The 27,457-nt window shown below is 58.3% G+C and overlaps 1 protein-coding gene across 5 annotated transcripts; it reads left to right on the plus strand.

The window, feature by feature from the left end:
- The first annotated feature begins 3,984 nt into the window (after window positions 1-3,984).
- RAB3IL1 (RAB3A interacting protein like 1) lies at window positions 3,985-27,457 on the plus strand. Of its 5 annotated transcripts, none has more exons than XM_017503835.2 (10): window positions 3,985-4,199; window positions 17,080-17,332; window positions 17,730-17,825; window positions 17,920-17,997; window positions 18,691-18,909; window positions 20,818-20,946; window positions 21,042-21,154; window positions 23,127-23,226; window positions 25,340-25,406; window positions 26,335-27,457. In XM_017503835.2, exons 1-10 carry the CDS (start codon window positions 4,048-4,050, stop codon window positions 26,415-26,417), a joined length of 1,290 nt encoding a protein of 429 aa, XP_017359324.1. In that variant the 5' UTR covers window positions 3,985-4,047; the 3' UTR covers window positions 26,418-27,457. The 5 variants fall into 5 exon arrangements, with proteins under 5 accessions (XP_017359324.1, XP_017359325.1, XP_037585683.1 ...); XM_017503836.2 differs by having other exon boundaries at window positions 26,338-27,457; XM_017503837.2 differs by lacking the exon at window positions 3,985-4,199 and adding an exon at window positions 6,970-7,185 and having other exon boundaries at window positions 26,335-27,390.

The following is a 27,457-nucleotide window of genomic DNA, read 5'->3' on the forward strand; positions in this document are numbered from 1 at the left end:
GCCTCAGCCTTGTCCTCAAGTAGGTTAATGCCAGTCTCTCAGAGGTCGGCCTGGAGCTCAGTGTCTGCACTTGCTCTGTGAGCTGACATCATGAGCAGATTCTTTTGCCCGCGTCATTTCGGGAAGGAGCAGGGATGACGGCTCACTGGCTGGGGCTGCACATCGAGGGCTGAGAGCGAGGATGGGTATTTCCTGGACAGTGAAAAGAGCAAGTTTAGCCTCAGGAGGCCTGGCTGCTGCTAGGCCAGCTGTGTACCCAGCATTCTGTATCAGCTGGAACAAGTGCCTGCCCCCTCTAGACCCCAGCTGCCCTCCCTATAAAATGGAGATGATGGTGGAAGGAGAGGTCTCTTGTGAACCTCAGTGTTCTCAAAGTGCTGTCCTGGGCTAAGCCCCTCCCTGAGCCCAGACTGTCCCTGGGGCCTGGTTCACCAGATTGGCCTGACCAAAGCTGTGACCCCATTCGGCCACCTCCACACCCTCTGTCCTGTCTTTCCCTGAGCGGTCGGTCTGGGCCTGGTCTTGGTCAGGCCTGGTGGGAGAGCAGGGAGCCTCCAGGCCCAAGTTTGACCTTTTATTTCACTTTCCTTCTCCCTGGAGCCAGAGCCAGCGTCGTCTTTCCCTCCTGCTTGAAATCCGAGCTCAGGGCTCCAGGAGGACTCTGGCTGCAAAACATTCCATCCCGCTGTCCAAACACCCTGCACAGCTGGCGGAGGGAGGGGCAGCCAGAACAGGCTTTCAGGAGCCCAGAGGCTGTTGTTTTCCTGGAAATGGGGGAGCCCTCAATCAGAGGACCGGCACTGGCTGACCTGAGGGAGCTCCATCTGCATACATGCTCCTGGGGTTTCCCTAGGTCCCCTCTGCTGAGCGCCCAGCCCTGCAGCAGAAAACCCAGTTGCCTCAAAGTCTGCCCAGCCAGGTGTGCGTGGCTGCCTCGCGCCTGCCAGCAGGGAGGTGGCTGCGCCACAGGCAGGCGGGTGGTGGCCTTGTGAGCCTCCCCTCGTGACTGAGCGCTACACAGAGGCAGGGAAGGGCAGGCCGGAATGACGCTGAGATAGCAAGCAGGGGAGGTGACTTCGGGCAGCGGCTTTTACTGACAAGATGTCCCAGACCTGGCTGCCTCTTGCTGTGACTCACCATTGACCCTGGATGAGTCTCTGAGCCTCGGTTTCCTCATCCACAAGAAGAGAGGGTCGGGCCTTTTCTGGCTCTGCTTTTTTCCAAAGAAGTTACAGCCAAAGACAAGATCTTCACAGCTTCCCATCCAGTCCATGCTGTGTCTGAATGTCCAGAAACAACAGATTTTTCTACACAGTCTCTAGCAACTCTGACTCAGTTTCCCCCCTGGGAGGCTGGTGGGGTCTTGGCAGGGAGGGACCAACTCCCACATACATTGCCACCAGCCAGGCCAAGCCCCTTCCCCTCCTGCCATGTTGTGGTGATGGGGAGACCCCCCCCCCATTCACACATCCTGTTTTCCATTAATCGTTTCCAGGTGGGCCAAGAGGTTGCCCAGCAGAGGAAGGTGGGGGCACAGGAGAATTGTGCAGGGGGGTCAGAGAGGAGCAGAAACAGGAAGGGGGTGGGAGCAGGCCATGGAAAATTCATTGCCAGGAAAGGGAGGCCAGCATCTGGTTTGCATTAGGCCCAGAGAACTTCGAAGCCCAAAACCCAAGTGGGAGATACTGTTATCCGCTGGGCGGGGCGGGGCGGAGTGTGAGGAGCTGGCAGCTTCTCCCTAGCAGGGACTCAGAGGCTGCCCAGAAAGAAGCGGGAGGTTCAGGGAGAAAGGACTAGGAAACATTTCTTTCAGGCTATACTGTGGCAGACACTTCACAAATGTTACCTTCTTTTTTTTTTTTTACTTTTTTTTTTTTTTTTTTGAGATGGAGTCTTGCTCTGTCACCAGGCTGGAGTGCAGTGGTGAGATCTCAGCTTACTGCAACTTCTGCCTCCTGGGTTCAAGCAGTTCCCTGCCTCAGCCTCCCAAGTAGCTCGGATTACAGGCACCCATCATCATGCCTGGCTAATTTTTGTATTTGTAGTAGAGCCGGGGTTTCACCATCTTGGCCAGGCTGGTCTTGAACTCCTGACCTCATGATCCACCCGCCTCGGCCTCCAAAGTGCTGGTATTACACGCATGGGCCACCATGCCCCGCCCCTTTTTTAAAAAAAACTTTTTTTTTTTTTAAGTAATAAAGATGAGTTCTTGCTTTGTAGCCTAGGCTGGTCTTGAACTCCTAGCCTCAAGCAAACCTCCCACTTCGGCCTCCCAAAGTGCTGGGATTACAGGTGTCAGCCCCTGCACCTTGCCGCAAATGTTATCTGTTTAATACTCACTACTTCACAGGGGAGAACTGTTCCCATTTTATATACATGAGGAAACTGAGTCCCAGAGAGGTTAAGTGGCTTGCCCAAGGCCACACAACCAGGGAATGGGCAGAACTAGGATGAGAATTCAGGCCAGATGAAGACAGGGCGGCACATTCATACCATCCCACAGGTGGATGGAGTCTGACTGCGTACCAGGAAAGGGGACACTGAGAAGGGTGACGAGGATAGGCAGAGGCTGGGCTCAGTTCTTGAGAGAGTATCCAATGGTACCATGGGGTGTTTGTCATGACACAGGGCTAACCACGTGTATGAGGGCTCTGGTGCCCACAGAGGAAAAAAGTAACCCTCAGGGGAGGGCTTTCTAGAGGAGCGGGGATGAGTGAAAGAGAAACTTACCAGCAGAGGTGGGATGCAGTGGAGACTGCAGACAGAGGGGACTATGGGTGGAAAGAAGAAGAATGAGCACATTGGGGCAGCGGCAACTGGCCTGGTGCACTTTGGAGGGTGAGAATCCATTTCATAGTTGGAGAAGCTGAGGCACAGAGAGGCTGACGTGTGCTCAAAGGCACACCATCTGACAGTGGGGTTGAATCCAGCCTGCGTGACCCCAGGTCTGTGTTCCTAGCTGCTACACCGAGTTGTTCCTTGGTGGTGGTGGTTAAAAGTTCTAAGGGTAGTGAGACCCTGTCTCTCCAAAGAAAATTAAAAATTAGCTAGGCATGGTGACACACACCTGGAGTCCCAGGTACTCAGGAGGCTGAGGTAGGAGGATTGCTTGAGCCTGGAAATTTGAGGCTGCCCTCCAGCTTGGGTGACAGAGCAAGACCCTGTCTTGAAAAATAAAGGGTCAGGTGCAGTGACTCACGCCTGTGACGGCAGCACTTTGGGAGTCTGAGGCAGGCACATCACGAGGTCAAGAGTTTGAGACCAGCCTGGCCAACATGGTGAAACCCTGTCTCTACTAAGAATATTAGCTGGGTGTGGTGGCACGTACCTGTAATCCCAGTTACTCGGGAGGCTGAGGCATGAGAATCACTTGAACCTGGGTGGTGGAGGTTGCAGTGAGCTGAGATCACGCCACTGCACTCCAGCCGGGGCGACAGAGCAAGACACCATCTCAGGAAAAAATATATAAATAAATAAAAAATAAAAAAGAGGGAATCTCAAATCTAAGAAACAGAATTTAAAAATAAAGGAAAAAAAAGACAAAAAATAAATAAATAAAAGAAAAAAATAAAAAATAAAAAAATTAAAAAAAAATAAATAAAGAAAAAAAAATAACAGAGTTTGAAGGGGATATTCAGGCCTGTGGTCATGGGCAGAAGGGCCTGTCTAGGGTCACGCAGCTAGCTATGACAGGGTCAAGGCTGGACCGGCTCTTTCCAACGCCCCAGGCTGCGTGGAGAGGGGACAAGCCTCATCTGGGAGCCTGGCTGAAACACGGGACCTCCCCTCGGGGTGTCTCACCTCCCCTGGCCCAGAGCCCAGAAGGAGGGCCCAGTGTCTTCTGCTGCCGGAGGAACCACATGAGTTAATAATTACGGGGTTGAAGGAGATAGCGGCTGTCCTGGGAGGTGGCGCCTCCCTCCCAGGCTGCTGCTCTGGGGAGATAGCAAAGGTTAGTGTGAGGCTCAGCCTGGATGCGGGAAGAAGGCTCCTGCTACCTCCCTGTCCAGCACCCTTCAGAGGGACCCTCAGTTTGGCCCTCCAAGCATGGACTCTACTGAGGAGCCCGCTGGCTGCCCCGCCCGAGGGACATGCCCTGTGTTCCTGGCCATGAGTGCAGGGACCGTCCGCTACACCCCATTAGGCCTGTGCCCTGCCCTTGAAGGGAACTTGAGAGAGGAGCCCTGGGGCACAGACAGGTGAGCTCGGGACCTGGGGCTTGGAAGGGAGGGGGAATCTTGGCAAGCTGCGGGGCAGCCAGTGTGAGAAGCTGGGCTCAGAGAGTCCCAGGGAATGGCTCGGATTGTCTTGCTCAATTTGGTGGCTGTTCAGTGGTAGAGACTGAAGCTCAGACAGGACAAGATGCTTGTCCTGGGTCACACAGTGAGCTGAGGACAGGCCTGGAAGTCCAGAATCAGGGCCTGGGTCATCCAGGCTGACTGTCTCCTACTCCTCGGCTGCCTTCAGCCAAGGGTCTGTGGTCAAGACTGCCAGGCTCAGGATGGAGCAGGCAGGAGGGGATGGAGGGAGGGAGGCTGAGGAGGGCAGTGGCTTGTGGGCAGAGGACACAACTTATTTATTTTCTTTTTGAGACAGAGTCTTGCTTTGCCATCTAGGCAGGAGAACAGTAGCACGATCTCGGCTCACTGCAATCTCCACCTTCCAGGTTCAAGCAATCCTCCTGCTTCAGCCTCCCGAGTAGCTGGGACTACAGGTGTGTGCCACCATGCCTGGCTAATTTTTATTTTATTTTTTAGTAGAGATGGGGTTTCACCATATTGGCCAGGCTGGTCTCGAACTCCTGACCTCATGATCTGCCTGCCTTGGCCTCCCAAAGTGCTGGGATTACAGGCTTAAGCCACTCGCCCGGTGAGGACACAACTTGTGTTTCTCACTTCCCTGCTACTGGCCAGACACCTATCATGTGCTCAGGAACCTCTTGCTGCCTGGCTGCACACAGCTGCAGCTACAAGTGAGCCTTGAGATTCTGGGTAATCTTTTTGGAAAACTGGTGTAAGAGGATTCAGCCCCACTGCCCCTGGCTGTGTGATATCAGGCAGGTTCCTTAACTTCTCTGAGCTCATCCTTTTCAGCTGAGGAGCAAGTTCAGCTGAGCAGTAGAGTCTTCCCTATGGGGGAGGCAGTGAGGCTTGAGAGTCCATGGTAGCAGGAAGTACGGATGACAGGCTATTTCTGGTTAGAAATTGAGTGTTGATGCTTCCAGAGTGGTGACCACACACTTGTCCTTTGAGACCTCGTTCAAGAGCCTCCCCAGTCCACCGGCCCTCCCAGGCTGAGGACTCTTCCTCCAGGGACAGGGCCCTGAGCTGCCGCCTCCTCCACCCTTTATCTCCCTGTGGTCTGGCTGCCATGACTTATCTCCTGCCAGGGCTTGTGAAGACTTGGAGGGCAAAGGCTCTGTGCTGGGCTCCTTTTGTGTCACTTTCTCCTCCTCCCCTCAATGGTGAGCAGAACAAGGGCCAGGAAGACAGCAGTTGCTCAAGACCTACTGATGAGTGACTCAAGCCAGCAAACACATGTGGACATCTGCTTTGGGTGGGCCAGGCCCTGAGCTGGGCTGGGGGTGGGGTGGGGGAACACCAAGAAAGTGAGAATCCCTGCCCTCTGGAAGCCATGGCCATGGAAACAACCACCCTGCAGTGATGGCTATGGGACACCGGGGCTGAGTGATTCTAGAAAGATGGAAAGGATGCTATGGAGAGCTGTCTAGGTTGTTCACTGCACAAAGTGCAGGCCAAGCGAGCAAGCAAGGTATAGAATCTAGCCTGGCCTCCACTCTCCAGGGTCCATACCTTGGTGTGCACTATGCCCAGTGAGGAAGGAGCATTGTTATCTATTTGTGTCCTGGATGCGGAGTCCTGGGGAATATGTCCCCCATCCTCCATCCTTCCACCATTGTGGAGCCCCAGGAGGGCAGAGCCTGTGTCTGTACAGTTTCCTTCTGGGTCCGCAGCCCTTGTATGGCCCACAGTCTATGCTCAGATGGAGTGGTTGACTATATGAATGAGTTCAGTGAATGAATAACATGTGTCCTCAAATGAGGATCTAACGCACTCGAGCCTGGGGCCTGAGTCAGTGGACCTGGAGGGGTAGCACCCAGACCTCTGGTAGCACCTAGAAGGGGAAGTACCTCCCCCCACACTCCCAGTCCTCCCCCAGACAGAGAAGGTGGGAGCCATGGTTCCTGGTGGGAGAGAAGAGGGCTTCTGCTCTCACTGGTCCAGTCCCAGGCTGAAGCTGAGGCCAATGATCAGGGCTCAGAATGGGTGGGACAGAGGAACTGAGGGACAGGACCAGTGGTCTGGGGTTCAGGGAAAGGTTTCACAGAGGATGTGGGACCAGACAGGTGTGTGTATGTGTGTACTGGTGTGTGTGTCGGGGGGAGGGGAATACCATCCAGAGGGCAGATGGTGGGTAAAGGCAGGATGGGCAGAGTGTGTTAGGAGGCAGGAGGCCGGGTAGGGGAGTTGGATCAGAGGTGGCAACTCCCTCGGGATCAAACTCAGAGAGCAGGACTCAGAAAACTTGTTTTGGGTCTGTGCCCTCCCCTTCCCAGCAGGCAGGATGTCGCACAGGGACAGGCACTAAGCTGAAGGCCTAGGAAAGGAGTGTCGGGTGAGGAGGGGGGAGGGTGTCTGCTGGCCTTAAGTGACAATCTGTGTGAGAATAGGAGAGCCCGGGAGCCATTGTAGGTTCTTGAGCAGGGGTGGCCCAAAGTGGGTGGTGCAGAGGGCGACTGGAGAGGAAGAGTCAGAGTCAGCTAGAGAGTTCGAGCGCGGCGCGGGCCCCGGGATGTTGGGGGCGGGTTCCTTCCCCGCGCCGCGGTCTCCGTGTCCCGGCGCTGCGGGCCGGGTGGGGCCGGGCCCTGGGAGCGCGCGCCGGATCCCAGCGTGGGGCCGGGGGAGGGGCGGGGCCGGGCACGTGTCCTCGGGCCGCCCCCTCAGCCACGTGACCCGCCCAGGGCAGGGTCTGAGCTGGGCTGGGGGCCGCGAGCCCTGGCGGCACAGACTGACGGGCCGGCCGGGAGCAGAGCTGACAGGCGTTGGCGCGGCGCGGCTCGGCCCCGGGCGGAGTCGGCGGCGGGCGGGGACGCTGCGCGGGAGGACGCGGCGGCGGCGCTGGGAACGGACGCCCGGGCGCCAGAGGCGCCGGGATGTGGAGCGGGTAGGTCCGCGCGCGCTCGCGGTCCCGCACTGGGTCTGGGCCGCGGCCGCCTCCCTGGTCGTGAGGATGTGGGGGGCGTCCCCGCCGGGTCTGCGCCGCCACCCGGAGAGGTGTTATGCGCCCCCTCCCTGCCTGCAGGCGAGCCGACTAGCAGCCGGGAGATGGAAGGACACTCCGGGGAGGGGTCGGGCGTCTCTCTCCGAGTGCAGGGTGCGGAGGGTGGGCAGCCGACTGACCCGGGGTGACAGCGTCAACTCCTCCTAGCTCATCAGGAACGCACGTGTCAGGTTATGGGAAGAGTGTGCACGACTCTGGGGCATGCACCTAGAGGAGGGACCCCCAGCCCACCCTCCCAACTCATCCCTCAGTCCCTTCGGCTGGATGAAGTCTTGGAAAGCAGTGCAACTGGGAAAGAGGGGCTGGGTCTCTGCCAGGGTGGCTCCCAAGTTGAGGGCAGAACCTCCTTGTGGGTCTCCCGAAGTCTGGAGGCGCTCAGAGTCGTGAAGTGGGACCCTCCCTGCAGCCTGGAGTGGGGCAGCAGGCTGCATGTCCTGCATTAGTGGCCCCAGTGGCCGTGTCTATTCAGCCATTGGTTCTCAGGGGGAGTTGCAGTTCCTGGCCCATGTGATGTGGGACCCCTGCCCTGTATGTGCAGAAAGGTTGTGGTGTTTTTGTGGAGTTGGGCAAACACTTCCTCTTCTCAGTGGCCTGGAAAGACCAGGTCCTGGAGGAAATGTGGCCAGAATGGGGGCATGTTGTATTCCTGTGCACCCTGGGCCAGATGAGTAGTCGCGGGAGAGAGCTACGCCCCATCTAGAGCTGGGGAGTGAGGGCAGCCCCCCTGGAAAGGTAGGCAGGCAGACAGGATCCTCTTCATTCCATGGCACCTAGAAAAGGCTGAGCTGCCGTGCTAGGGGAAGGATAGCCTTTCATCCCCAGCAGGGGCTGCAGAGAGAATGGGCTCCTGGAAGAGGTGTGGTGTGGAGAGGCTTGAGACTTTTTTTTTTTTTTTAATAGAGGTGGGGTCTCTCTATGTTGCCCAGGCTGGTCTCAAACTCTTGGGCTCGAGTGAGCCTCCCACCTAAGCCTCCCAAAGTGCTGGGATTACAGGCTTAACACCACCACGCCCTGCCCTAAGGCTTGAGATTCTTTTTTTTCTTTTTTTCTTCTTCTTTTTTGTTTAAGATGGAGTCTCCCTCTGTCACCCAGGCTGGAGTACAGTGGCACTATCTTGGCTCACTGCACCTGGGTTCAAGTGATTGTCCTACCTCAGCCTCCCCGAGTAGCTAAGACTACAGGCACACACCACCATGCCCAGCTAATTTATTTGTGTGTGTGTGTGTGCGCGTGTGTGTGTGTGTTTAGTAGAGATGAGATTTCACCATGTTGGTCAGGCTGGTCTGGAACTCTTGACCTCAGGTGATCCACCTGCCTCAGCCTCCCAAAGCGCTGGGATTACTGGCGTGAGCCACTGCGCCCGGCTTGCTTGAGACTCTTAAAGGGAGAGAGTTGAAGGCAACCAGTGTATTTGTTGGCATTGTACCCCAGCAGGAAGGAGGCTGGCTTAGGAGAAAGTGCTTGAGGTGGATGTGTGGTACCTGGGGAGGTTGGGGCAGTCCTGCCTGGGGTGAATTGTGTTTGGGGAGCAGCCTTGTCTGCAGGAAGCCTGTGTCTTATGTGGGGTGGGCCCAGGCAAAACAGCTGCTGAGTTAGTTGCTGTGTGACCTTGAGAGTGTGGACTTCCTTCTCTGGACCTCTAGGTAAAATCAGTGGTTTCTGGAGTCGGAGTGATCTCAAGTCAGAGAATGTCCTTCCCAGGAGGCATCCAGGCCAGGGCCACACACAGCTGAGAGCCTCCGGTAGATGGATGGAGAGTCAGAGAGCCTTAAGTCCTGGGCAAGGACCCCTCCCCAACCATCCGGACCCCTGTTATATTCCCAGTACCCTTCTGGATGAGCCAGCTGCCAGGCTCACCCCCACAGAATCCTCAATGTGGCTTACTTCCTGCATGCATCCCCCGGGGCCTAGCTGGGTGCTGAGCATGTATCATAGTAGGTGCTTCATAAATGCGAGTGGAAAGGATGAGGGACTGAGGAGCCGGGGGTAGGGGCGAGAGGCAGAGCTTGGGGGTTACCTTGAGCTCTGTATTTTTATATAGATACCCGTTTGGGTGTGGAGACAGGGATTTAGAGTCAGGGGCCAAGCTGCCAGCACCCTCTAGGTGCTTGGTGTCCTAAGAGCTCACCCAGACCCTGCAGCACTTGGGAGGGGTCCTGCTCGGAGTCATACTTGCAAGGTGACTCTGACCAAGCTGATGGCAGCTCTGGCAGGTGTATGTTTGGGACTGTTTATTCTAGAATAGGAGGAGCTGGGATTAGGAGTCGGTGGCCCTCGTGGGGCCAGTGGTGTTTCTGGCCTTGGTTTCCTGGCCTGTGAAATGAACTGCAATCTTTCTCTTGGTGGCTGGGCTTTGTTAATGGACAGGTCCTGGTCATGGCCCCGGCCCTGGGCTGCTCTCCTGGGGTGGGCGGTGGTGGCTGGATGCTGCGGCAGCCTGGGTGGATCCTCTTCCTTGGGGCTCCTGAGCGTAGGCCCTGAACCCCAAACCCAGAGGCAGCTTCAAGGTGTCCTCCAAACTGGACTGCCCCTTTCCAATCCCCCACAGTTTCACACATCCATAGTTTTGGTGCCAAGCCTGCTCCAAGGTGATGAGGTGAGGACAACGTCTTGAGGACTTTTGTATCTAAAACAGTGCTGGCCTCTTGGGACTTGGTCAGCAGAAGCCAGCGTTCAAGTTCCCGCATGACACTGTTGCAGCATCTTCCCCCTGCCCCCCCGTCTCAGTTTCCCCAGAGATGGGGCTCATCATACCTATCACTAGTGAGGGCCGGGATTTGATGGACAGCCCAGGAATGAGATGAGACCACTCCAACCTCCCAGGGGTTGGGGACCATGTTTTTGCAGCAAGAGCTCCCTGTTGGGGAGCTCCAGGGCTCTAGGGCCATCAGCTGGCTGTGTGATCTTAACCAAGTCACTTCACTGCCCTGGGCCTTGGCTATTCTAAGGGCATGGATCTGTGAGCTCCTGCCTGTAAGGCCTAACTCGAAGGGGACTAGAGGCTGTGAGACAGAGTCTAAATATGGCCTGAGGGCTCCAGGGTCAGGCACGCAGCCCTCTTCATTGGGAAGGGGCTGTATAACCCCCACTGTTGCTGTTTGCTGGAAGCCCTCTGTGTTCTGCCTACCCTACCCCTCAACGGGTAGAGTTCTTTCCTGCTGTTCTTCCATCAGGATTTAGGTGTGGGGAGCAGACATCCTCCTTAGAATTCTGCTTGTCCGCCAGCCGCGGTGGCTTACACCTGTAATCCCAGCACTTTGGGAGGCCGAGGCAGGCGGATCACCTGAGGCTGGGAGTTCAGGACCAGCCTGGAAAAGCATCGCCTTTTCCTTTGTTTCAAATTATCTTAATTCATTACTATTATTACTTTTTCCTGCTCCCTCATCCAGCCCCTGGTCCTCCTGATCTCAGGTAGTGATCTGCCCACCTCAGCCTCCCAACTCCCGAACTCCCGTCTCTACAAAAATACAAAATTGGCCAGGTGTGGTGGCGCATGCTTGTAATCCCAGCTACTCAGGAGGCTGAGGCAGGAAAATCGCTTGAACACGGGAGACGGTGGTTGTGGTGAGCTGAGATTGTGCCATTGCACTCCAGCCTGGGCAACAAGAGCGAAACTCTTGTTTCAAAAAACAAACAAAACAAAACAAAACAACAGAATCCTGCTTGTCCTAGACCTGCCCAGCCTCTGCACAGGATTTATGCCCAACAGCCTTTGGGAAATGAGGCAGGGGGTGGGAGATGCAAACCAAGTAGGATATGGTAAGAATATGGTAAGAAGGGGGCCGCCTGGTCACGCAGATTGGATGATCATGGCTGGTGGGGTGCCTGGCACATAATAGGTGCTCAGTATACCTGTTAGCTATTGGAGGTCTTGGGTATCAATTCTTGGACTGAATGGGCAGGGTCACCACAGGCAGATTTGAGGTTGTACTGCGTGCCCAGCCCTGTAGCAGAAGGGCAGTGAGATGCCACCCTCCTAGGCCCTGTGCTGGCTCCCATGGAGAGACAGGGATGGATTCCCCCACCAGGGCTGGGCTGGGCTGGTCGCCTGGGGCCATGGCAGGCGGAGGTGTGGCCTGGCCCACTTGCTTCAGGTGTTCTGTTCTGCTTCCCATCCCCAGCTGTTCCTGACCTTCTCCCCCCTCCTCCTCCGTGGTCTCCTGCTAGGACCTGCTGCTGTGCCCTTCTCCCTACTCTGGCTCCCCCTTCCTCGAGTGGCCCAGGCCCACCCTGGTCCCCACCTACCCTTTTGTCCCCTCCTTGCCTTGAGCTCATTGGATCCTGGCCTAACTCAAGTGAGACTCAAGACGACCTCTTTCATCCCTGGGTCCCAGACACTCTTCGGTTCCGGTGTCCGACACGCTCGTCTGTTCTTCTGGCTGGCTTTCTGGCCTTTGATAGCCTTTCTGGCCTCTCTGATAGCCCCCTCATCCAGGCTCAGGCTGTGGCTGCTCTCCCAAGCCAGTGCCACTTGACAGCATCACCCCCCATGCTGCCTGTTCCCCAACAGCTGCCTATGTGACGTGCCACTTCCCAAATGCCTCAGCCACCCACCTTCCCGTCTCTGAAAGACCCCCTCCCAGTTCCTCTTTTCTGGCATGGCTGCTGCGGTTCTCAGCATCACCTTTCCCTTAGTTTGGAATTATCTTAATTCATTACTATTATTGCTTTTTCCTGCCCCCTCCATCCAGCCCCTGGTCCTCCCACAGTTCCCCTTCCCATCTTCTGTTTCTGTGCGACTCTCTGCTATCCCTTCCTAACCCTGGTCCTGCCTGGCCATACAGTGGTCTTGGGTGGCACCCCCAGCACTTGGGCACTGTCTCAGACTTCCTCAAACCCCATCTGCCTCCTGCCTTGCTTCTCCAAAACCACCATTCATCCCCTTTCCTCTGGGTGGAAGGCCACGTGATGTGCTTTGCCTGCACTCTGTGTTCAGTTTCTACCCTGCCACTTCCTTGCTGTGTATTCTGGCCAGGTCACCATCCCTCTCTGAACCTCACCTGGAAGCCAGAGGGAGGAGCGCATCCCTGCAACATTGTCCCGAGCCTCCAGTACATGTCACGTGTGGAGTGGTGGGCTGGCATGGATGTGGCCAAGAGCTTGGGGACCTGACATGCTTGTGGGTTTGGGGCTAAAGACTTGGCTGCTCTCTGGGGGAGCCGAGCTTTGCTGGGCTTGCAGGCTGGCCTGAGAGCTAGCACACAAACCCTTTCCTAGGACCCCCTTGGTCCCTGGATATGAGTCACTTGGCTCTCAGCCTCTGTTCCCTTTGACCTTTACTTTTTTTTTTTGAGACGGAGTTTAGCTCTTGTTGCCCAGGCTGGAGTGCAATGGCATGATCTCGGCTCGCTGCAACCTCTGCCTCCCAGGTTCAAGTGATTCTCCTGCCTCAGTCTCCTGAGCAGCTGGGATTACAGGCATGCACCACCATGCCTGGCTAATTTTTTCTATTTTTAGTAGAGATGGTATTTCTCCATGTTGGTCAGGCTGGTCTCGAACTCCCAACCTCAGTTGATCCAGCTGCCTTAGCCTCCCAAAATGCTGGGATTACAGGCGTAAGCCACCTCACCTGGCCCCTCAGAGCCTTACTACACAGGCTGAGTGTGAGTCTGAACCAGCCCCTGTGCCATGGCACTGCCCCTGGGAGCCAGGCATTGGGTTGGGGTTTCTGCAGCCTCCCCAGAGGCCTGTGGCCCTGGCAGCCCACTGAGTGGTCCCAGTGTGCCCTCCCAGCCCTCTCCTTCACCCAGTTTCAGAGCTGCCCTGGCTGTCCCCTCCCCTGCTTATTTAATGAATCCATTGTGCCCGTAAGCACAGGAGGTCTTTAGCTCCAGAAGGTGCCTGGACAGGGTCATCTTGCCTGTGGCCAGGCCCTGCTGGCTCAGGGGGATACTGAGAGACCTAAAGCCATGGAGTCTAGGTCTCTTCCCTGTTTTGTGGGTCGGGGCAAAAGCCCTGCTGGCCCTTCTAGGGCAGGCCTGGTGGGGTGAGGATTGTGGTTGCTGCGTTTTCTCTCGTGTGTTTCCTGGGGAAGTGACCCATGGGGCCTTTCCTGTACGAACTGGCCAGAACTTCTCGGCAGTGGGAGCCGGCTTTGGGATGGGGGATGTTGGCTGCCCCATCTATCTCTGACCTTGACTCTTACCCTCTGAGCAGGCTGCTTTCCAGAGGCATCTGTGGCTCATCTCAGATGCTGGGCTGTTTCTGCAGGGAACAGGGCTGAGGAGGTTTGCATAAAGAGCAGCCGATCCTGACTGAGGAGGGTAGGAAGTCAGGCAGCAGAGCCTTAGGTGGTCCCTGCTTGCCAGAGGACTGCATTCCCCGCTGACTTGGGTGTACATAGCCAGGATTTTAGGCCTGTGGCCTGGGAGGCTGAAGTGTGGGTGAGATTGGAGATTCTGGCTTGGGCTGGATCCAAGGAGCCCAGGGTCCCTTCTTTGAAATTTCTGAGTCTCAAGAGTGGGCCTTGCAGCCTGGAAGTGAGGGGAGGAGGGTCTGCAGATTCCAGCTACCCACAAAGTACAAGGCAGGCCCTCTTCCCCTCCTGTTCCTGATACCTTTGGCGTTGGGAGTTGGTAGCTACCGGGTGGTCCCACTGTTCCCATTTTCTCACACTTCCTGCCATTAGGATTTGGCTTTGGGCTCTTCTACTGGGGGGGATGGGAAGGGTGTCACAGACTCTGTCTCAGGCCTCCTGGACCACTGTTTCCTCTGGCTGCAAAATTGAGCCCTGTCCCCTGTCCTCCACCCCACGCCTCACCACCCCACATTCCTGCAAGTCAAAAGTGAGAGCCTATTAGGAAAGTGGTGAGGACTGCCAGCCACACCTCCAGCACACGTGCTTGGGACCAGCAGGAGAGAGAGTTAGTCTTTCACTGTGGCCAGAGGCCCGGGCCACACAGGTGGATGAGGCTCGGCCCCCCTGGGCAGCCTGGTTCTCCTTGGCCGGGGCGTAGGCGGTGGCGAGGGTCCTCTGTCCTGCCCTGTCACCTCTCAACCCCGGCCTGGAGTGAGCAGCCGCAAGCCCAACCTGAGTGACTGTGGACTTGCAGGCTGGCCTGACAGCCTCCTTGGCATTGTACCCTGGGGAAAGGAGGCTGGCTTAGGAGAAAGTGCTTGAGGTGGGTGTGTGGTACCTGAAGAACTTGGCCATGATGATTAAGGTGGGGACACATCCCCATCACTCCATCAGTAGTGTCTACGCCAGACAGAGCTCTCTCCTAATACCCTTGTTTGGGGGTGACTTGTTGGCAAGGGTTCCCAGGCCTCCAGTTTACGCTGCGGGACCCAGAGCCCAGGCAGGCTTCGTGGGTGTCTCAGCCAAACAAGGCTGTGGACTGAACAGGATTCACCCAGCACCGCGTCGGAACTGCAATTAGAGCTCTTAATTCTTAGAGCACCTCCTGCAGGATTCCAGCTCCTATCCCTCAGATGTGGAAGCAGGATTAGAGAATTTCAGTAACATTCCCAGGGGCTCCTGTGTACCCCAGGTCAGAGGCTGACATGGACCCCAGGCTTGCCCGATCTGGCCCCTTCTCTCTGCCACAGCTCCCCCTGCCCCGGCCCGCCTCCTGGAAACTGGGTTTCTGGGCATGCACAAAGTCTGAGAAGCCAGTTCGGGCCAGAATTAGGTCAGATTTCCCTGCTACAGCCAAAGAGGAGCCTCCGAGTCCCCCTGGGCCCGGCAGCCCTTTATCTCGAAGCAGATGTGCGGATTCCAGCTCTCATGCTTCCCACCCCACCTGCCCTTCCCCTGCAGTGGGGCAGCTTTGGGCCTGGGCTGAAGACCTGGACACCCATCCCAGCACTGTCACTGACCAGCTGCGTGACCCCCGGCAATTCCCTTCCTTCACTGAGCCTCCGTCCCCTCATCTGTAGAATGGGATGATACTACGAGCGCTGTTGAGTTTTTGTTTGTTTGCTTGCTTGTTTGTATTGAGGTGAAGTTTTGCTCTGTCACCCAGGCTGGAGTTCAGTGGCACAATCTCGGCTCATTGCAACCTCCGCCTCCTGTGTTCAAGTGATTCTCTGCCTTAGCCTCTCTTGTAGCTGGGATTACAGGCATGTGCCACCACGCCTGGCTAATTTTTGTATTTTTAGTAGAGACAGGGTTTCACCATGTTGGCCAAGCTGGTCTCAAACTCCTGACTTCAGGTGATCCACCTGCCTCGGCCCCTCAAAGTGCTGGGATTACAGGCATGAGCCACTGTGCCCGGCTCACTCCTGTAGGCTGATGAGAGAGTTTTAAAGGAGATAGCGTGGCCAAATACCTGTGTAGAGTCTGGCAGTGTGATTCTCCGGGGCACAGACTCCAGCCCAGGGCACTGCCATGGCACAGTGAGCTGGGGAGTGGCTGCCATAGCTCTCAAGCCTCGGGGACCTTGCTAACAAGACTTCCCCAAACAAGGGTATTAGGAGACAGCCCTGTCTGGCATAGGCACCGTTGACGGAGTGATGGATATATGTCCCCACCTTAATCCTCAAGGCCCACATCCCTGCCAGGCAGGACCCAGCCTGAGGAGCCTTGAGGCCACACTCTGGGCCGGTTCCAGAGTGGAGGGCAGGTGGGGCTGGGCAGCTGGCCGGGGCTGAGTGAAGGGACTCATTGCTGGAAGTGGGCTCCTTGCTGAGGCCTCTGGGGGCCCATGTTCTGTGTGATAACCAAGGGAGAAACTGAGGCTCAGGGGCTGCTTGGCAGCCTTCCCAAGGTCCTGAGGACACAGAAGGGAGACTGGTCCGCAGACCTGCCTCTCACTCCTCCCTCTGCCTCCCTCAGCTGTCCTGAGTCCCACATTCTCCTTGGCCTTGCCTTCCCCCTCTGGTGCAGCCTCCCTGGGCCCCTCCCCCTAACTTCCCCACCGTTACCAGTGGCTGGCCCAGCCCCCATCCCCAGCCCTGGCTGCTGCCGCTCGAAGCTGCTGGCTCAGGAGCCTCCAGCTTCTGCTGACTGAGCGAGTCCAGAGGTGCTGTCTTGGCACAAAACACCACTGGCCAGGCCCTGGCCCTCCCTTCCCTCTCCAGGGTCCACTTTGGAGTGGGGAGTGGGGATGGGGGGAATGGGGCCCCACACCACCTCCAGGGTCTTCAGCTTCAGGGAAGGGAGGGTCTTGAGGCCCAGGGAAGGGGCATTTGCCTGAGGTCACAAGGCAAGCCAGGGGAGAGCTGGGACTGCTCCCCACCAAGGCCAGGGGGACAGGAAGTGGGTCTGTCTTGCCCAGGCTGTTTGCAGAATCTTCCTGCCTCAGCCCTGCCTGCCCTGGCCTCATCCTTCCTCTCCGGTTCACCCCAAAGGGGGCAGAATTCTCATTAACCGTATCAGTGAGGCAGCTCCTGCCTGAGTGTGTCCCGGGTACCAAGGTTTCACCCACATCTCCTCTGATCACTCAGTGACCTTTGAGGTAGGGCCATTGAATTGGCTTCACTTCAGACTAGCAGGACTCCTGTTCTCAACCCGGATGCATTTACAGTCATCTGTTAGACAAACACGCTGACCACCTACTGTGTGCTGAGCACCTAATGCGTGTGCCAAACACAGCCCGCAGCCCTGGGCTGGAGGGGATGATTGGCAAAGAGGAATGAGCCTCTTGCCTCAAGAGACCTTGTGCTTGGACATTTGCCCTTGTAACAACGCTGATTGTAGCTGGTAGTGTCCCAGTTTTCAGATGGAAAGGCTGAGGCTCCAGTGGCAGGCACATTGCCCAGGGGTGGTTTCTGGGCTCAGCTCTCCAGGCCTCAGGACCCCACCTTGAACCTGCTGATACCCTTGTTTGTCTCCAGCCCGCCCCAGCCAGACCAGGGCCTCCCACCATCCCTCGCAGCTGTCCCGGTCTCCTGGAAGAGCACGGGCCCCTGCCAAGGCCACAGGGAGTCCCCAGGAGCCCTGGTGGAGACTTCTGCCGGGGAGGAGGCCCAAGGCCAGGAGGGCCCCGCGGCCACCCAGCTGGACGTGTTGCGCCTGCGCAGCTCTTCCATGGAGATCCGAGAGAAGGGCTCCGAGTTCCTCAAGGAGGAGCTGCACAGAGCGCAGAAGGTGGGTGCCTGCAGCAGGTGGGAGGAGCCTTGGTGGGGGAGGTCAGCTTGGAAGAGCTGTGGGCTCTCATCAGGTGCCCAGAGATGTGCCCGAGGAAGAGGGATGTACACTCACCAAGGCCAACTGCAGGCCAGGCCTGTGCTGGGCACACCAGCGGGCACACCCATCTTGACTGTCTGCAAACCTGCCCTGAGCCCTAATGGACTGGCAGGCAGGGCTTCAGCTTCATGCTGTGGCTAAATGGAAAAAGCCTCACGAACTGTCAGACACTGGAGGAAGTAAGCTCTGGGCCCCACATGAGGTGACGGGAGATGGAGCCTGGTCAAGTGGGCCTGGTCCCTCCTGTGCCAAGCCTGGGGATGCTGAGGGGCTCGGGCGCCTGCCTCTTTTCCTCCAGGAGCTGAAGCTAAAGGACGAGGAATGTGAGCGGCTGTCCAAGGTGCGGGAGCAGCTGGAACAGGAGCTGGAGGAGCTGACAGCCAGCCTGTTTGAGGTACACCTGCCGGGTGGCGGGAACCACTTGGGGAGTGGGTCACCTGGGCACCCATTGGCTCCTCGCCACTCACCCAGGGACTGCTTCTTCCTAGGAAGCTCACAAGATGGTTAGAGAAGCCAACATGAAGCAGGCGGCATCAGAAAAGCAGCTGAAGGAGGCTCGGGGCAAGGTGAGGCCCGTTCCTGCCTGCCCAGGCCAGCTGGGCACCCACCCTGCCTCCTGGCTCAGTGAGCACTGAGCTCCGCCACCCAAGGGGACACTTGCCTGGTTCAGTGGAGCCAGCAGGACTGGGTGATCCCAGGCCCAGGGAGGGAAGGGAGGGTAGGGGGTCTGAGATCACGTGGCCCAGCGCCCCGGGACCCCATCAGTGACTGCTGCACGACACAGCCTTTTCTGGGGCCTTGCTGGGGCTGGGACACCCTGTGGCTTCTGCACTTTCTTCCCTCTCCTCCCAGCCCCACCTTACAAAGCAGAAATCCCGCTCAGTGTGGCTGTGTGAGCCTGGGGAATTCGCTTTCTCTCTCCAAGCCTGGTTCCGCATCTGCAAAGTGGGAGCCCTGGGCCTTTCCTGGCTCCTGGGGGTCCCCAGAACACTCAGTGGGAGGCCCAGCCAGCTCCCAGACACTTGTTCCTAACAGAAACCTGCTCACAGCGTGACCTTGGGCAGGCCGTGTCAGCTCAGTTTCCCTGTCGGTAAAACGAGTGTCTGGGTCTCTCCCTCGAAGGCTGTTCTGAGGGTGTCGGGTAGGACCAGGTGCTCATTGCTACAGGAGTGTGTCGTCCTGAGTTGGGCTGATAGGCGGTGGCAGCCAGGGTGGCATGCAGCCTGGGTTAGGGTTGACGGGTGTCCCATCCCTTGCAGATCGACATGCTGCAGGCAGAGGTGACAGCCTTGAAGACGCTGGTCATCACGTCCACACCAGCCTCTCCCAACCGCGAGCTTCATCCCCAGCTGCTGAGCCCCACCAAGGCCGGGCCCCGAAAGGGCCACTCTCGCCACAAGAGCACCAGCAGCACCCTCTGCCCCACCGTGTGCCCTGCTGCAGGACACACCCTCACCCCAGACAGAGAGGGCAAGGAGGTGAGGGCGGGAGGTGGGCTCTGGGCACAGGGAAGGGTGGCAGTGCCTGCGGCCAGCAGGGTCACAGCCCAGTGAGGACCAGCCTGCCCCATGCTGCTTTGTGACCTGGAGGCTGCCCGGCACCTCTCTGGGATGTGAGGGCTGGGCGGGTCCTTTCTCCCCAGCCTCCTGTGATAACGAGGCATTGGCCCGCAGCCTCCAGGGTGTGCCCTCTTGGGGCCTGATGCCCCCTCCCTGCCCCGCTGATTCCAAGCAGTAGGTAGTGGTCTCTGCACCTGAGGCTGGCTTTGGGCCTGAGGGTCTGGGGCCTCTGCTGAGACACACACTCCCTTGGTCAAGCAGGGGCCAAACAGGGGCCCTGGGCCTTCAGGGACAGGCTGCCTGGACCCTGTGTGGCTATAGCCTTGAGGCCTGGTACCACCTGGTGACAGCCCTGTGCTTGAGGGGTTTCTGGCGCCCTCTGACGGTGGGGCCGAGACAAGGGTGGCCTTTGGAGGGGTGTCTCTGTCCCACCTCAGCTGACCACACTGGGTGCTTGGTCCAGGCTGGGCTGACACTCATGGTCGTGGGTCTGTAGGCAAATGAGGCCACCTGTCAGCACCTCAGCTTCCTCACCTGATGAATGGAGCCTCTTGGGGCTGCCGGAGGAACCAAAGAGACAGGGACATCAAGGGCCAAGTTTGGGGCTACAACCAGGGAGTGCTTCAGAGAGCCGTGGGTGGTGCCTGCAGCTTCCTGGGTCCCTGGCGCCAGCCCACCTGGCTCCATCCTGGCCTCTGCCCGCCCAGCTCCATCCTGGCCTCCGCCTCTGTCTCCGGGGCCTCCAGGGAAGACGTGCAGGCCCTCGTCCACCTCCTGAGCTCTGAGCTTCTGAATGAACATTAACCTCTCCTCCTTCCTCCTGTCTCTGTGCACTGTCTGTCTGTCTGTCTCTCCTGCCCAGCCCGGGCTGCCCCCGCTGCTCTCCCTGCTCCTCTGCGTGGTCCCCAGCAAGGCGGTTCACCTCACCTACGAGCCGGCCTGGCCGCTCCCACCTGGGGAGCCCCCAGCCCCCACCTGCACTCCCTCTCCCTCCTTTTCCCGACAGGTAAATGGCTCCAGAGAGGGGTCTCCCACTGTGCCCGCCCCCAGCCTCCCTCCCTCTGCATGCGGCCTGGGGCAGGCCAGCAGTTGCCTCTGAGGCGAGGGCCCAGGGCAGCCTGTGTGTGTCCCCTCCTGTGTGTCCGTGCCCGTGTGTGCGTGTGGACCCGCTGGTGCCTGAGGCCTCCTGCCAGTTGCTCTTTGACTTTTCCTCCTCAAGGAGGCAGTGAGGGTCTTCAGGACCAAGCCCTGCACCCCACTCTAAAAACCTGTAGTGCCCAGAAACTTAATGCCCACCTGGAAACAAAGCTTTTAGTTCTAGGCTGGGTGCAGTGGCTCACGCCTGTAATCCCAACACTTTGGGAGGCTGAGGTGGGCGGATCACCTGAGATCAGGAGTTCGAGACCAGCCTGACCAACATGGTGAAACCCTGTTTCTACTAAAAATACAAAAATTATCTGGGTGTGGTGGCAGGTGCCTTTAATCCCAACTACTCGGGAGGCTGAGGCAGGAGAATCGCTTGAACCCAGAAGGTGGAGGTTGCAGTGAGTCCAGATTGCGCCATTGCACTCCAGCCTGGGCAACAGAGTGAGACTCTGTCTCAAAAAAAAAAAAACAAAACTTTTAGTTCTAAATTCTTTGGTGCAAAGGGCAGAAGGGAGTTCTGCTGCTGCTGGACTTGGCTTCCCTGCCCGGCTGCTGGGGACCGACCTGCTGGCTTGCTGGGCCCTCCCCACGTCTTCCCTCACTCCCCTTCAGCTCAGCCTGCATCTTCCATGCTGGCCCTAGCATGCTGACTGCCCCCACCCCGCTCACCCTCCCCCACAGGTGGACACAATCCTGTTTGCAGAGTTCCAGACCTGGAGGGAATCACCCACCCTGGACAAGACCTGCCCCTTTCTGGAAAGGGTGTACCGGGAGGACGTGGGTCCCTGCCTGGACTTCACGATGCAGGAGGTGAGGCGTGGCAGAGGGGGGCCAGCTGGGGGGCCCTGCCCCTCTCCCAGGGCCCAGCCCCTTACCACCCTGCCTGCTGCCCCGGTCTGCCATAGCTCTCGGGGCTGGTACGGGCCGCCGTAGAGGACAACACGCTCACCATCGAGCCGGTGGCTTCGCAGACACTACCCGCAGTGAAGGTGGCCGAGGTTGATTGCAGCAGCACCAAGTAAGCTGAGGGTCTTAGCTCCTCCATGCACTTGCGGGAAAGCCCCGCCAAGCCCGAGGGGTGGTCAGGGATACAGCAGCGCCTGATGGGACAGGGACAGGGCTGCCCCTCGCAGGCAAGGAGGCAGTTTGGCGGGTTTCCTGTGGACCCCCAGGCTCTCTACAGAGCCCGGGAGCTGGGGTCTGCCTCTTCCTGACTGGCCTGCCCTGAGCCCTCCCCTCCTCTTCGTTAACCATGAGTGACAGTTGCTGGCTCTGCCCCTGCCAATAAATAACGCAGTAGCCCTGGCATTTGTCCTCCCGATACTCAGCTGGCATTGAGCAGGGGAGCAGCAGAACAAAATAGCCAGGTGGAGCAAGGGGCAGAAATTGGGGAGGATTTTGCCTTGGCAGCCAAGAGCTGGCTGGGGAGGGCTGATGCCCTGGTGGGAGGCTCCTGATGGAGAGGGAGCATTTGAGCCAGGTTTTGAAGGATGAATAGAAGTTTGCCAAGCAGGGAAGGGCATTTCAGGCAGAGGGAACAGGATGTGCAAAGGTATGAGAAGCTGGGGAATTAACAGAAGCACCACTGGGCATCTGGCTAAGCAGTGGGGAGACAAGGAATTGGGGCTGAGGCTGCAGAGGCTGTTAGGGCCAGAGTATAAAGAGGCTTCACAGGTTTGGGCTTTAACCCACTAGCCAGTGCTGCAAAGGTCATCAGTAGGGCAGGCGCCGTGCGTCACGCCTGTAATCCCAGCACTCTGGGAGGCTGAGGCCGGTGGATCATTTGAGGGTCAGGAGTTCGAGACCAGCCTGGCCAACATGAAGAAAACCCTGTCTCTACCAAAAATACAAAAGGTAGCCAGGTGTGGTGGTGGGTGCCTGTAATCTCAGCTACTCAGGAGGCTGAGTCAGGAGAATTGTTTGAGCCTAGGAGATGGAGGTTGCAGTGAGCTGAGATCGCACCACTGCACTCTAGTTTAGGTGACAGAGTGAGGCCCTGTCTCAAAAAAAAAAAAAAGTCATCAATTCTGAAAAGAAACTCTCTGGTCCATCAGAGAATCACAGTGAATCAGGAGGCAACAAATGCTCTGATAAGTCCTGCAGCCAAGGAGCTTTTTAAATCTTCTTTTATTTGGGATTCTCCCTATTTCCTGGGAATTAGGAAAGCAAGAGGGGAAGATGATGGGTTAGACTTGGTTTTTGGAGGAGCTCCTGGCTGTGATGTGGAGAAGAGAGATGAGGCAGGCAGCTGGCCAGAAGGAGCCGAGGGGATGGATGCAGGCCAGAAGCCCTGCCACCGTGCCCTGGCCTGGGGATTTGGTGACCAAGCGGAGGGTGAGGAGGAGAGAGCTGAGCAGGCAGTGGCCAGGGAGGAGCAGGTTTGGGGAGTGGGACCCAGAGGGGCGTTGCTCAGGGCCTGCAGAGACCCTGCATGTGGGTGGCTGAAGATGCTGAGGTCATGCAGGACTTGGGGGAGGAGAGAAGAGGGCATGAGAGAAGGCTCTTAGACGGGGTTGGTTGGCACGAGGCTGAGAACGTGTGGGTTAGTGGGGTCAAACAGCCTGGGTGCAGGGGAGCTGCTGGGTGTTGGGAAGCGGGAGGCAGCCAGACCTCAACACTGGCCTAGCTGGGGGAGGAGTGCCTGGTCTGACTCCCCAGAAGTGGAGGGAGAGGCATTTGCAGAGCCTGCAGAGGGTGGGGCTTTGTACCCCTGGCATGAGATTCATCAAGCTCTCCTGCCCAGTAGGGGCAAAACAAGGGTCCTAGGGGTGGGGCTCAGCTGGGTTTCAGGTCTGTCCCAGGGATGGCTGGGGCCAGCTCCCTCTTCTGCCAGGCCCTGGGCTCCTTTGAAAGCTGGGTGTGGGAAGGGAGGCCTGCCCCTCCCTCATGTATCCTCTCAGCTGCTGCGTCTTCCCTGCATGCACAGGTGGGGGGCTGGTGTGGGGGGTGAGGCCCAGCCAGGCCCCATGACCCATTTTGCTTTCCCCCAGCATGTGTGCCCTGAGTGGGCTGACCCGCACCTGCCGCCACCGAATCCGGCTCGGGGACTCCAAAAGCCACTACTACATCTCACCGTCTTCCCGGGCCAGGGTGAGTCGTCCTCTGCAAGGGTTACTTGGCTCCTTTGGGGCCACCTGGGTGCTGGGACTCTGGGCCCTAGGCCTGGGAGCACAAATAACATTACACCTGGAGTTATTTATTTTTATTTATTTATTTTTTTGAGACAGAGTCTCACTCTCACCCAGGCTGGAATGCAGTGGCACAATCTCGGCTCACTGCAACCTCCGCCTCCCAGGTTAAGCAATTCTCCTGCCTCAGCCTCCCAAGTAGCTGGGCCTGTGGGCATGCGCCACCACGCCCGGCTAATTTTTGTTTTTGTAGTAGAGATGGGGTTTCACCATGTTGGCCAGGATGGTCTCGAACCCCTGGCCTCAAGTGATCCGACCACTGTGGCCTCCCAAAGAACTGGGATGACAGGTATGAGCCACCGCACCCAGCCTTACACCTTGATTTACAGAGCAGGGTACAGTGCAGGCTGAGAGGCAGAGACTGACTCGGGCCACACAGCCACGCCAAGGGCAGTGGTTGCTGTTGCTGTGTAACAAGTCACTGTCAACCTGCTAGCTTAAAACAGCTCGCAATTCCCCGTGTCAGGGGAGCTGCTTACTGGATTCTCTACTCGGGACTCGCAAGGTCGCAGTAGGCTGTCAGCCGGCTGTGTTCTTTTCCGGATGTTAGGGTCCTCTTCTTCCAAACTCACACGGCTGTTGGCAGCATTCAGATCCTTGTGGTTGAAGGACTGAGGTCCCTGCTTTCTTGCTGGCTGATGGAAGGGACACCCTGAGCCTCTAGAGGACACTCGCAGTCCCCTGACACAGGGCCTTGTCGCCCAGGGCGGCTGACCTCAGAACCATCGGGAGGGCCTCTCTCCAGTCGGCTCAGATGCAGCTTTATGGATGAAATGTGGTCAGGGAATGGCATCGCCCCTCTGTCATTCGATGTCACCTAATCCAGGAGTGGTGCTAGAGTTCTGGTTAGAGCATGGGGCTCCTGACTCCCAGGCTCAGGTGCTGGCCGGGGCTTTGGAGAAGGTTCCAGAGGTGCATCTGGTGCACGAGCCTTGTGTTGGCCCGACCTCACTCTGCTCTCTTGAACCTCCCTGTCTTTGCCAGGCCACTGCTGTCGTGCCTCTCCCCGAAGCTTCTCCGCTCCCCAGCCTGGGGGTGCCCCTGTCACTTGACATCCCTCCCCAGGAGTGCTGGATGCTCAGTAGGGGCTGCTGTGGGCGGGCACAGCTACCGGCCCCCTTGCACCCTGTCTCAGCCTGGGTTCCCTAGAAGCACGGCCTCACCTGGGGATTGTGTGCCCATCTCAGGGGAATGAGGGGAGGGAGGGAGGAGTCCAGCCAGGATGTGGCCTCGGCTGCCGCCCACCTTCAGCCCCATCCACCAGGCTCTTAGTAGAGTTTGTTCCACCCTGAGGAAAGGGGACTGGCCTTTCTATCGCCACACGTCAGTCATTGGCTGAGGTCTGCAGAGGGAGGGGGGCACCTCTGAGCCATTAGTGCCCCCACTCTCAGCAGCTGGGAGATGGGTCCCAGGCCTGGGAAGGGGCCCTGGGCCAGGCACCAACAGTGCCTTCTCTGAGCCAGCACAGGGTCCCCAGGAGCCTGGCAGGGAGCAGGCCTGAGACCCCAGGGCCTGGGCAGTCCGGGTGAGCAGCTTCTGACCCTGTGCCTTTCCTGACGTTATGAGTAGCACTGGACTGAGGCCTGGATGGCCCAGACCTCGGCACCTGCAGCAGGCAGGCCCGTGAGAGGGCAGCATAGACTCTGGGACAGGCTGTCCCGTTCGTCCTGCAGCTCTGCTGCAGGCTGCTTCGTCAGCCCCGCCATCCCCGTGATGGACGCCAGCGGCTTCCTCCTGGGTGGCCCTGCATTCCCCCGTGCAGGGTGCAATACTGAGCGCATCTACCGCATTCGCTGCAGGCGCTTGATTAAATGGTTGCTGCTGCTGCTGCTGTTAGGAGCAGCACTAGTCAGACTGTTGTTGATTACCGCTTGAAAGCCCCGTCCCAACTGAGTCAGGGAGCACTACCTGGCTCTGCGGGGACCTGGGGCCTCCTGCTGTGGACTGAGATCCGCTTGTCAGGGGACTCCGAGCGTGGGGCTGGCCGGTGACACCATCCCCGCCTCTGCCCGCAGATCACCGCAGTGTGCAACTTCTTCACCTACATCCGCTACATCCAGCAAGGCCTGGTCCGGCAGGACGGTGAGCGCCCCCTGGTGGCCCGTGCAGGGATGGCACACGGGAGCAGGGCTGGGCGGGGAAGCTCTCTCTGGGCCCACCTGCCCCTACTGGAGGCAAGACTCAGCTAGGATGCCGGGGAGCCGGGAGGATTGTGGGTTATTAAGGGGCTCACAGGCCTCCAGGGTGCTGAGCTCTGTACCTGGGTCTGTCCGGCTGGTCTTTCTCCTAGCCCCAAATCTCTCAAGATTCACAGGGGGCCACCCCTGTGAATCTCTCCCTGGCCTTTGTGTGGCCACCTCCTCCTGGGCACCTGAACACAGGCTCGCCTGCCTCCTGCCTTTGCTCCCACTTACTCCATGCTGGACAGGTCCTCCCTCCACCCCTCTCCACACAGTGCATTCTGCAAGGCCTGGCTCCCTGCTCCTCCACCAACCTTTGTTCCCTGCTGAGTCTTCTCCTGAACCAGCCTGGCCTGACCCTCTGAGTCAGGAGCATCCTGAGGGTCAAGTCCCCTTGGAGGCCAAGGCCAAGGCATGCTGGGTGTTGACGCCTTCCAGGTCCCCTGATGGCTCTGTGGACCCCGCTCAATGCGCAGGGTCCTTGCGAGACCCCAGGGAGGCATCTGTGCCTTGTCTAATGCAGTTTCCAAGTCTGGGCCGCTGCTGTCATGTGTGGCAGTGTGTGCCTGCATGTCTGCGTCGGGCTGTGGGGTGACCGTCAGTGTGGTGCAGACAGGACCCCGTGGGTGGTCAGTGCTCAGCGGTTTCCAAGGCTCAAGAGTAGAGCCTCAGAGAGGTCCAGCCACTTGGCAAGGTCATCTGTTTTGGGGGCCAGGGGCCCTAGAGTGCTGTGCCAGCTGCCCTGTCCAAAGCCATGGGAGGGGACCAAGCCGTCTGCCCAGGGTGACCCTGAGCTGTCCCCGACCTGTTCACCCTCTCTCTGTCTGCAGCAGAGCCCATGTTCTGGGAGATCATGCGGCTTCGGAAGGAGATGTCGCTGGCCAAGCTTGGCTTCTTCCCCCAGGAGGCTTAGGGCACAGCCCAGGCCTGGAGGGAGCTCTGAGATGGAGCAAACACCCACCCCAGAGCGAACAGACACGCAGGGAGCCAGAGGCAGAACAGATGGACAGACAGGCCGCAGAGGCAGCCCTGAGCCAGCACCACATGTCCATCCTGGGACAGACAGAGGGACGGACGGGCCTGGACGTCACGGGAAGACCCCTCTCTCCTCCCAACTGGGTTCTGCCACCACCAGGAGGATTTCAAGAAAGCACCAAAGACCAGGGAGCTCGGATCCTTACTCGGGGGTCCTCAGCCCTTGGGAGGGGACACCTGAGGCAGCCAGCGTCCCCCTCCCCAGTTCCCAGAACCGCCTGCAGGTGCCTTGTTGCCAGCATGTAGTCAGAAAGGGACTGTCTGGGTGGCTGGATATCCGGGGTACCCTCCACCCCAGCTGCCAAGCCCTGGGCCACCAGTGCCCCCTTGTGGCCATCCTGTGCCTTGTTCTCGGTGGCTTCCCTATTGGACTGCTAGGAGGAGCTGGCGGGGCCTCCACAGCACAGAACTGCCCCAAAGCCTTGTTAAGATGCATCAGGGCCCCTCCCCTTCCCTTCTTCTCCCACTCCCTCCCTTCTTCCCTCCCTCTCCCTTCATAAAGGCCTCCCTTGTCACCTCCCCTCCCACCCGACTCAGCCCTGTGCTCCTGGAGGCCCTGCTCCCAAAACCGCTGGAAGGCTTGGGGCACTGTCTCCCACAGTAGAACACACACAGGGCTTCAGATCGCCCACGCCTGTTTTCCGCTGTGGGTGGCCATGCAGACACCCGCCCTGGCTTGTGGGGCCTGGGTGGGCAGGCAGGACCTGGGCCCTCCCACCCATCAGAGCCCACTTGGGACCAGACCAGGGTTAGGGTCTCCCACCTGGACACATCCCTCGCCACGTCCAGATTTCCTTCTTCGGATAGAATGTAACACGATCTCTATTTAATAAAGGAAGGCTTTGTTGGTACAGGCTGGGTGGCCACGCGCCCTCACTCCTGCACCCTGGGGCTCCAGCCAAGGCTTGGGCATCTGAA

Source organism: Cebus imitator, unplaced genomic scaffold (genome assembly GCF_001604975.1).
Source record: "Cebus imitator isolate Cc_AM_T3 unplaced genomic scaffold, Cebus_imitator-1.0 Scaffold316, whole genome shotgun sequence".
Classification (NCBI taxonomy): Eukaryota; Metazoa; Chordata; class Mammalia; order Primates; family Cebidae; genus Cebus; species Cebus imitator.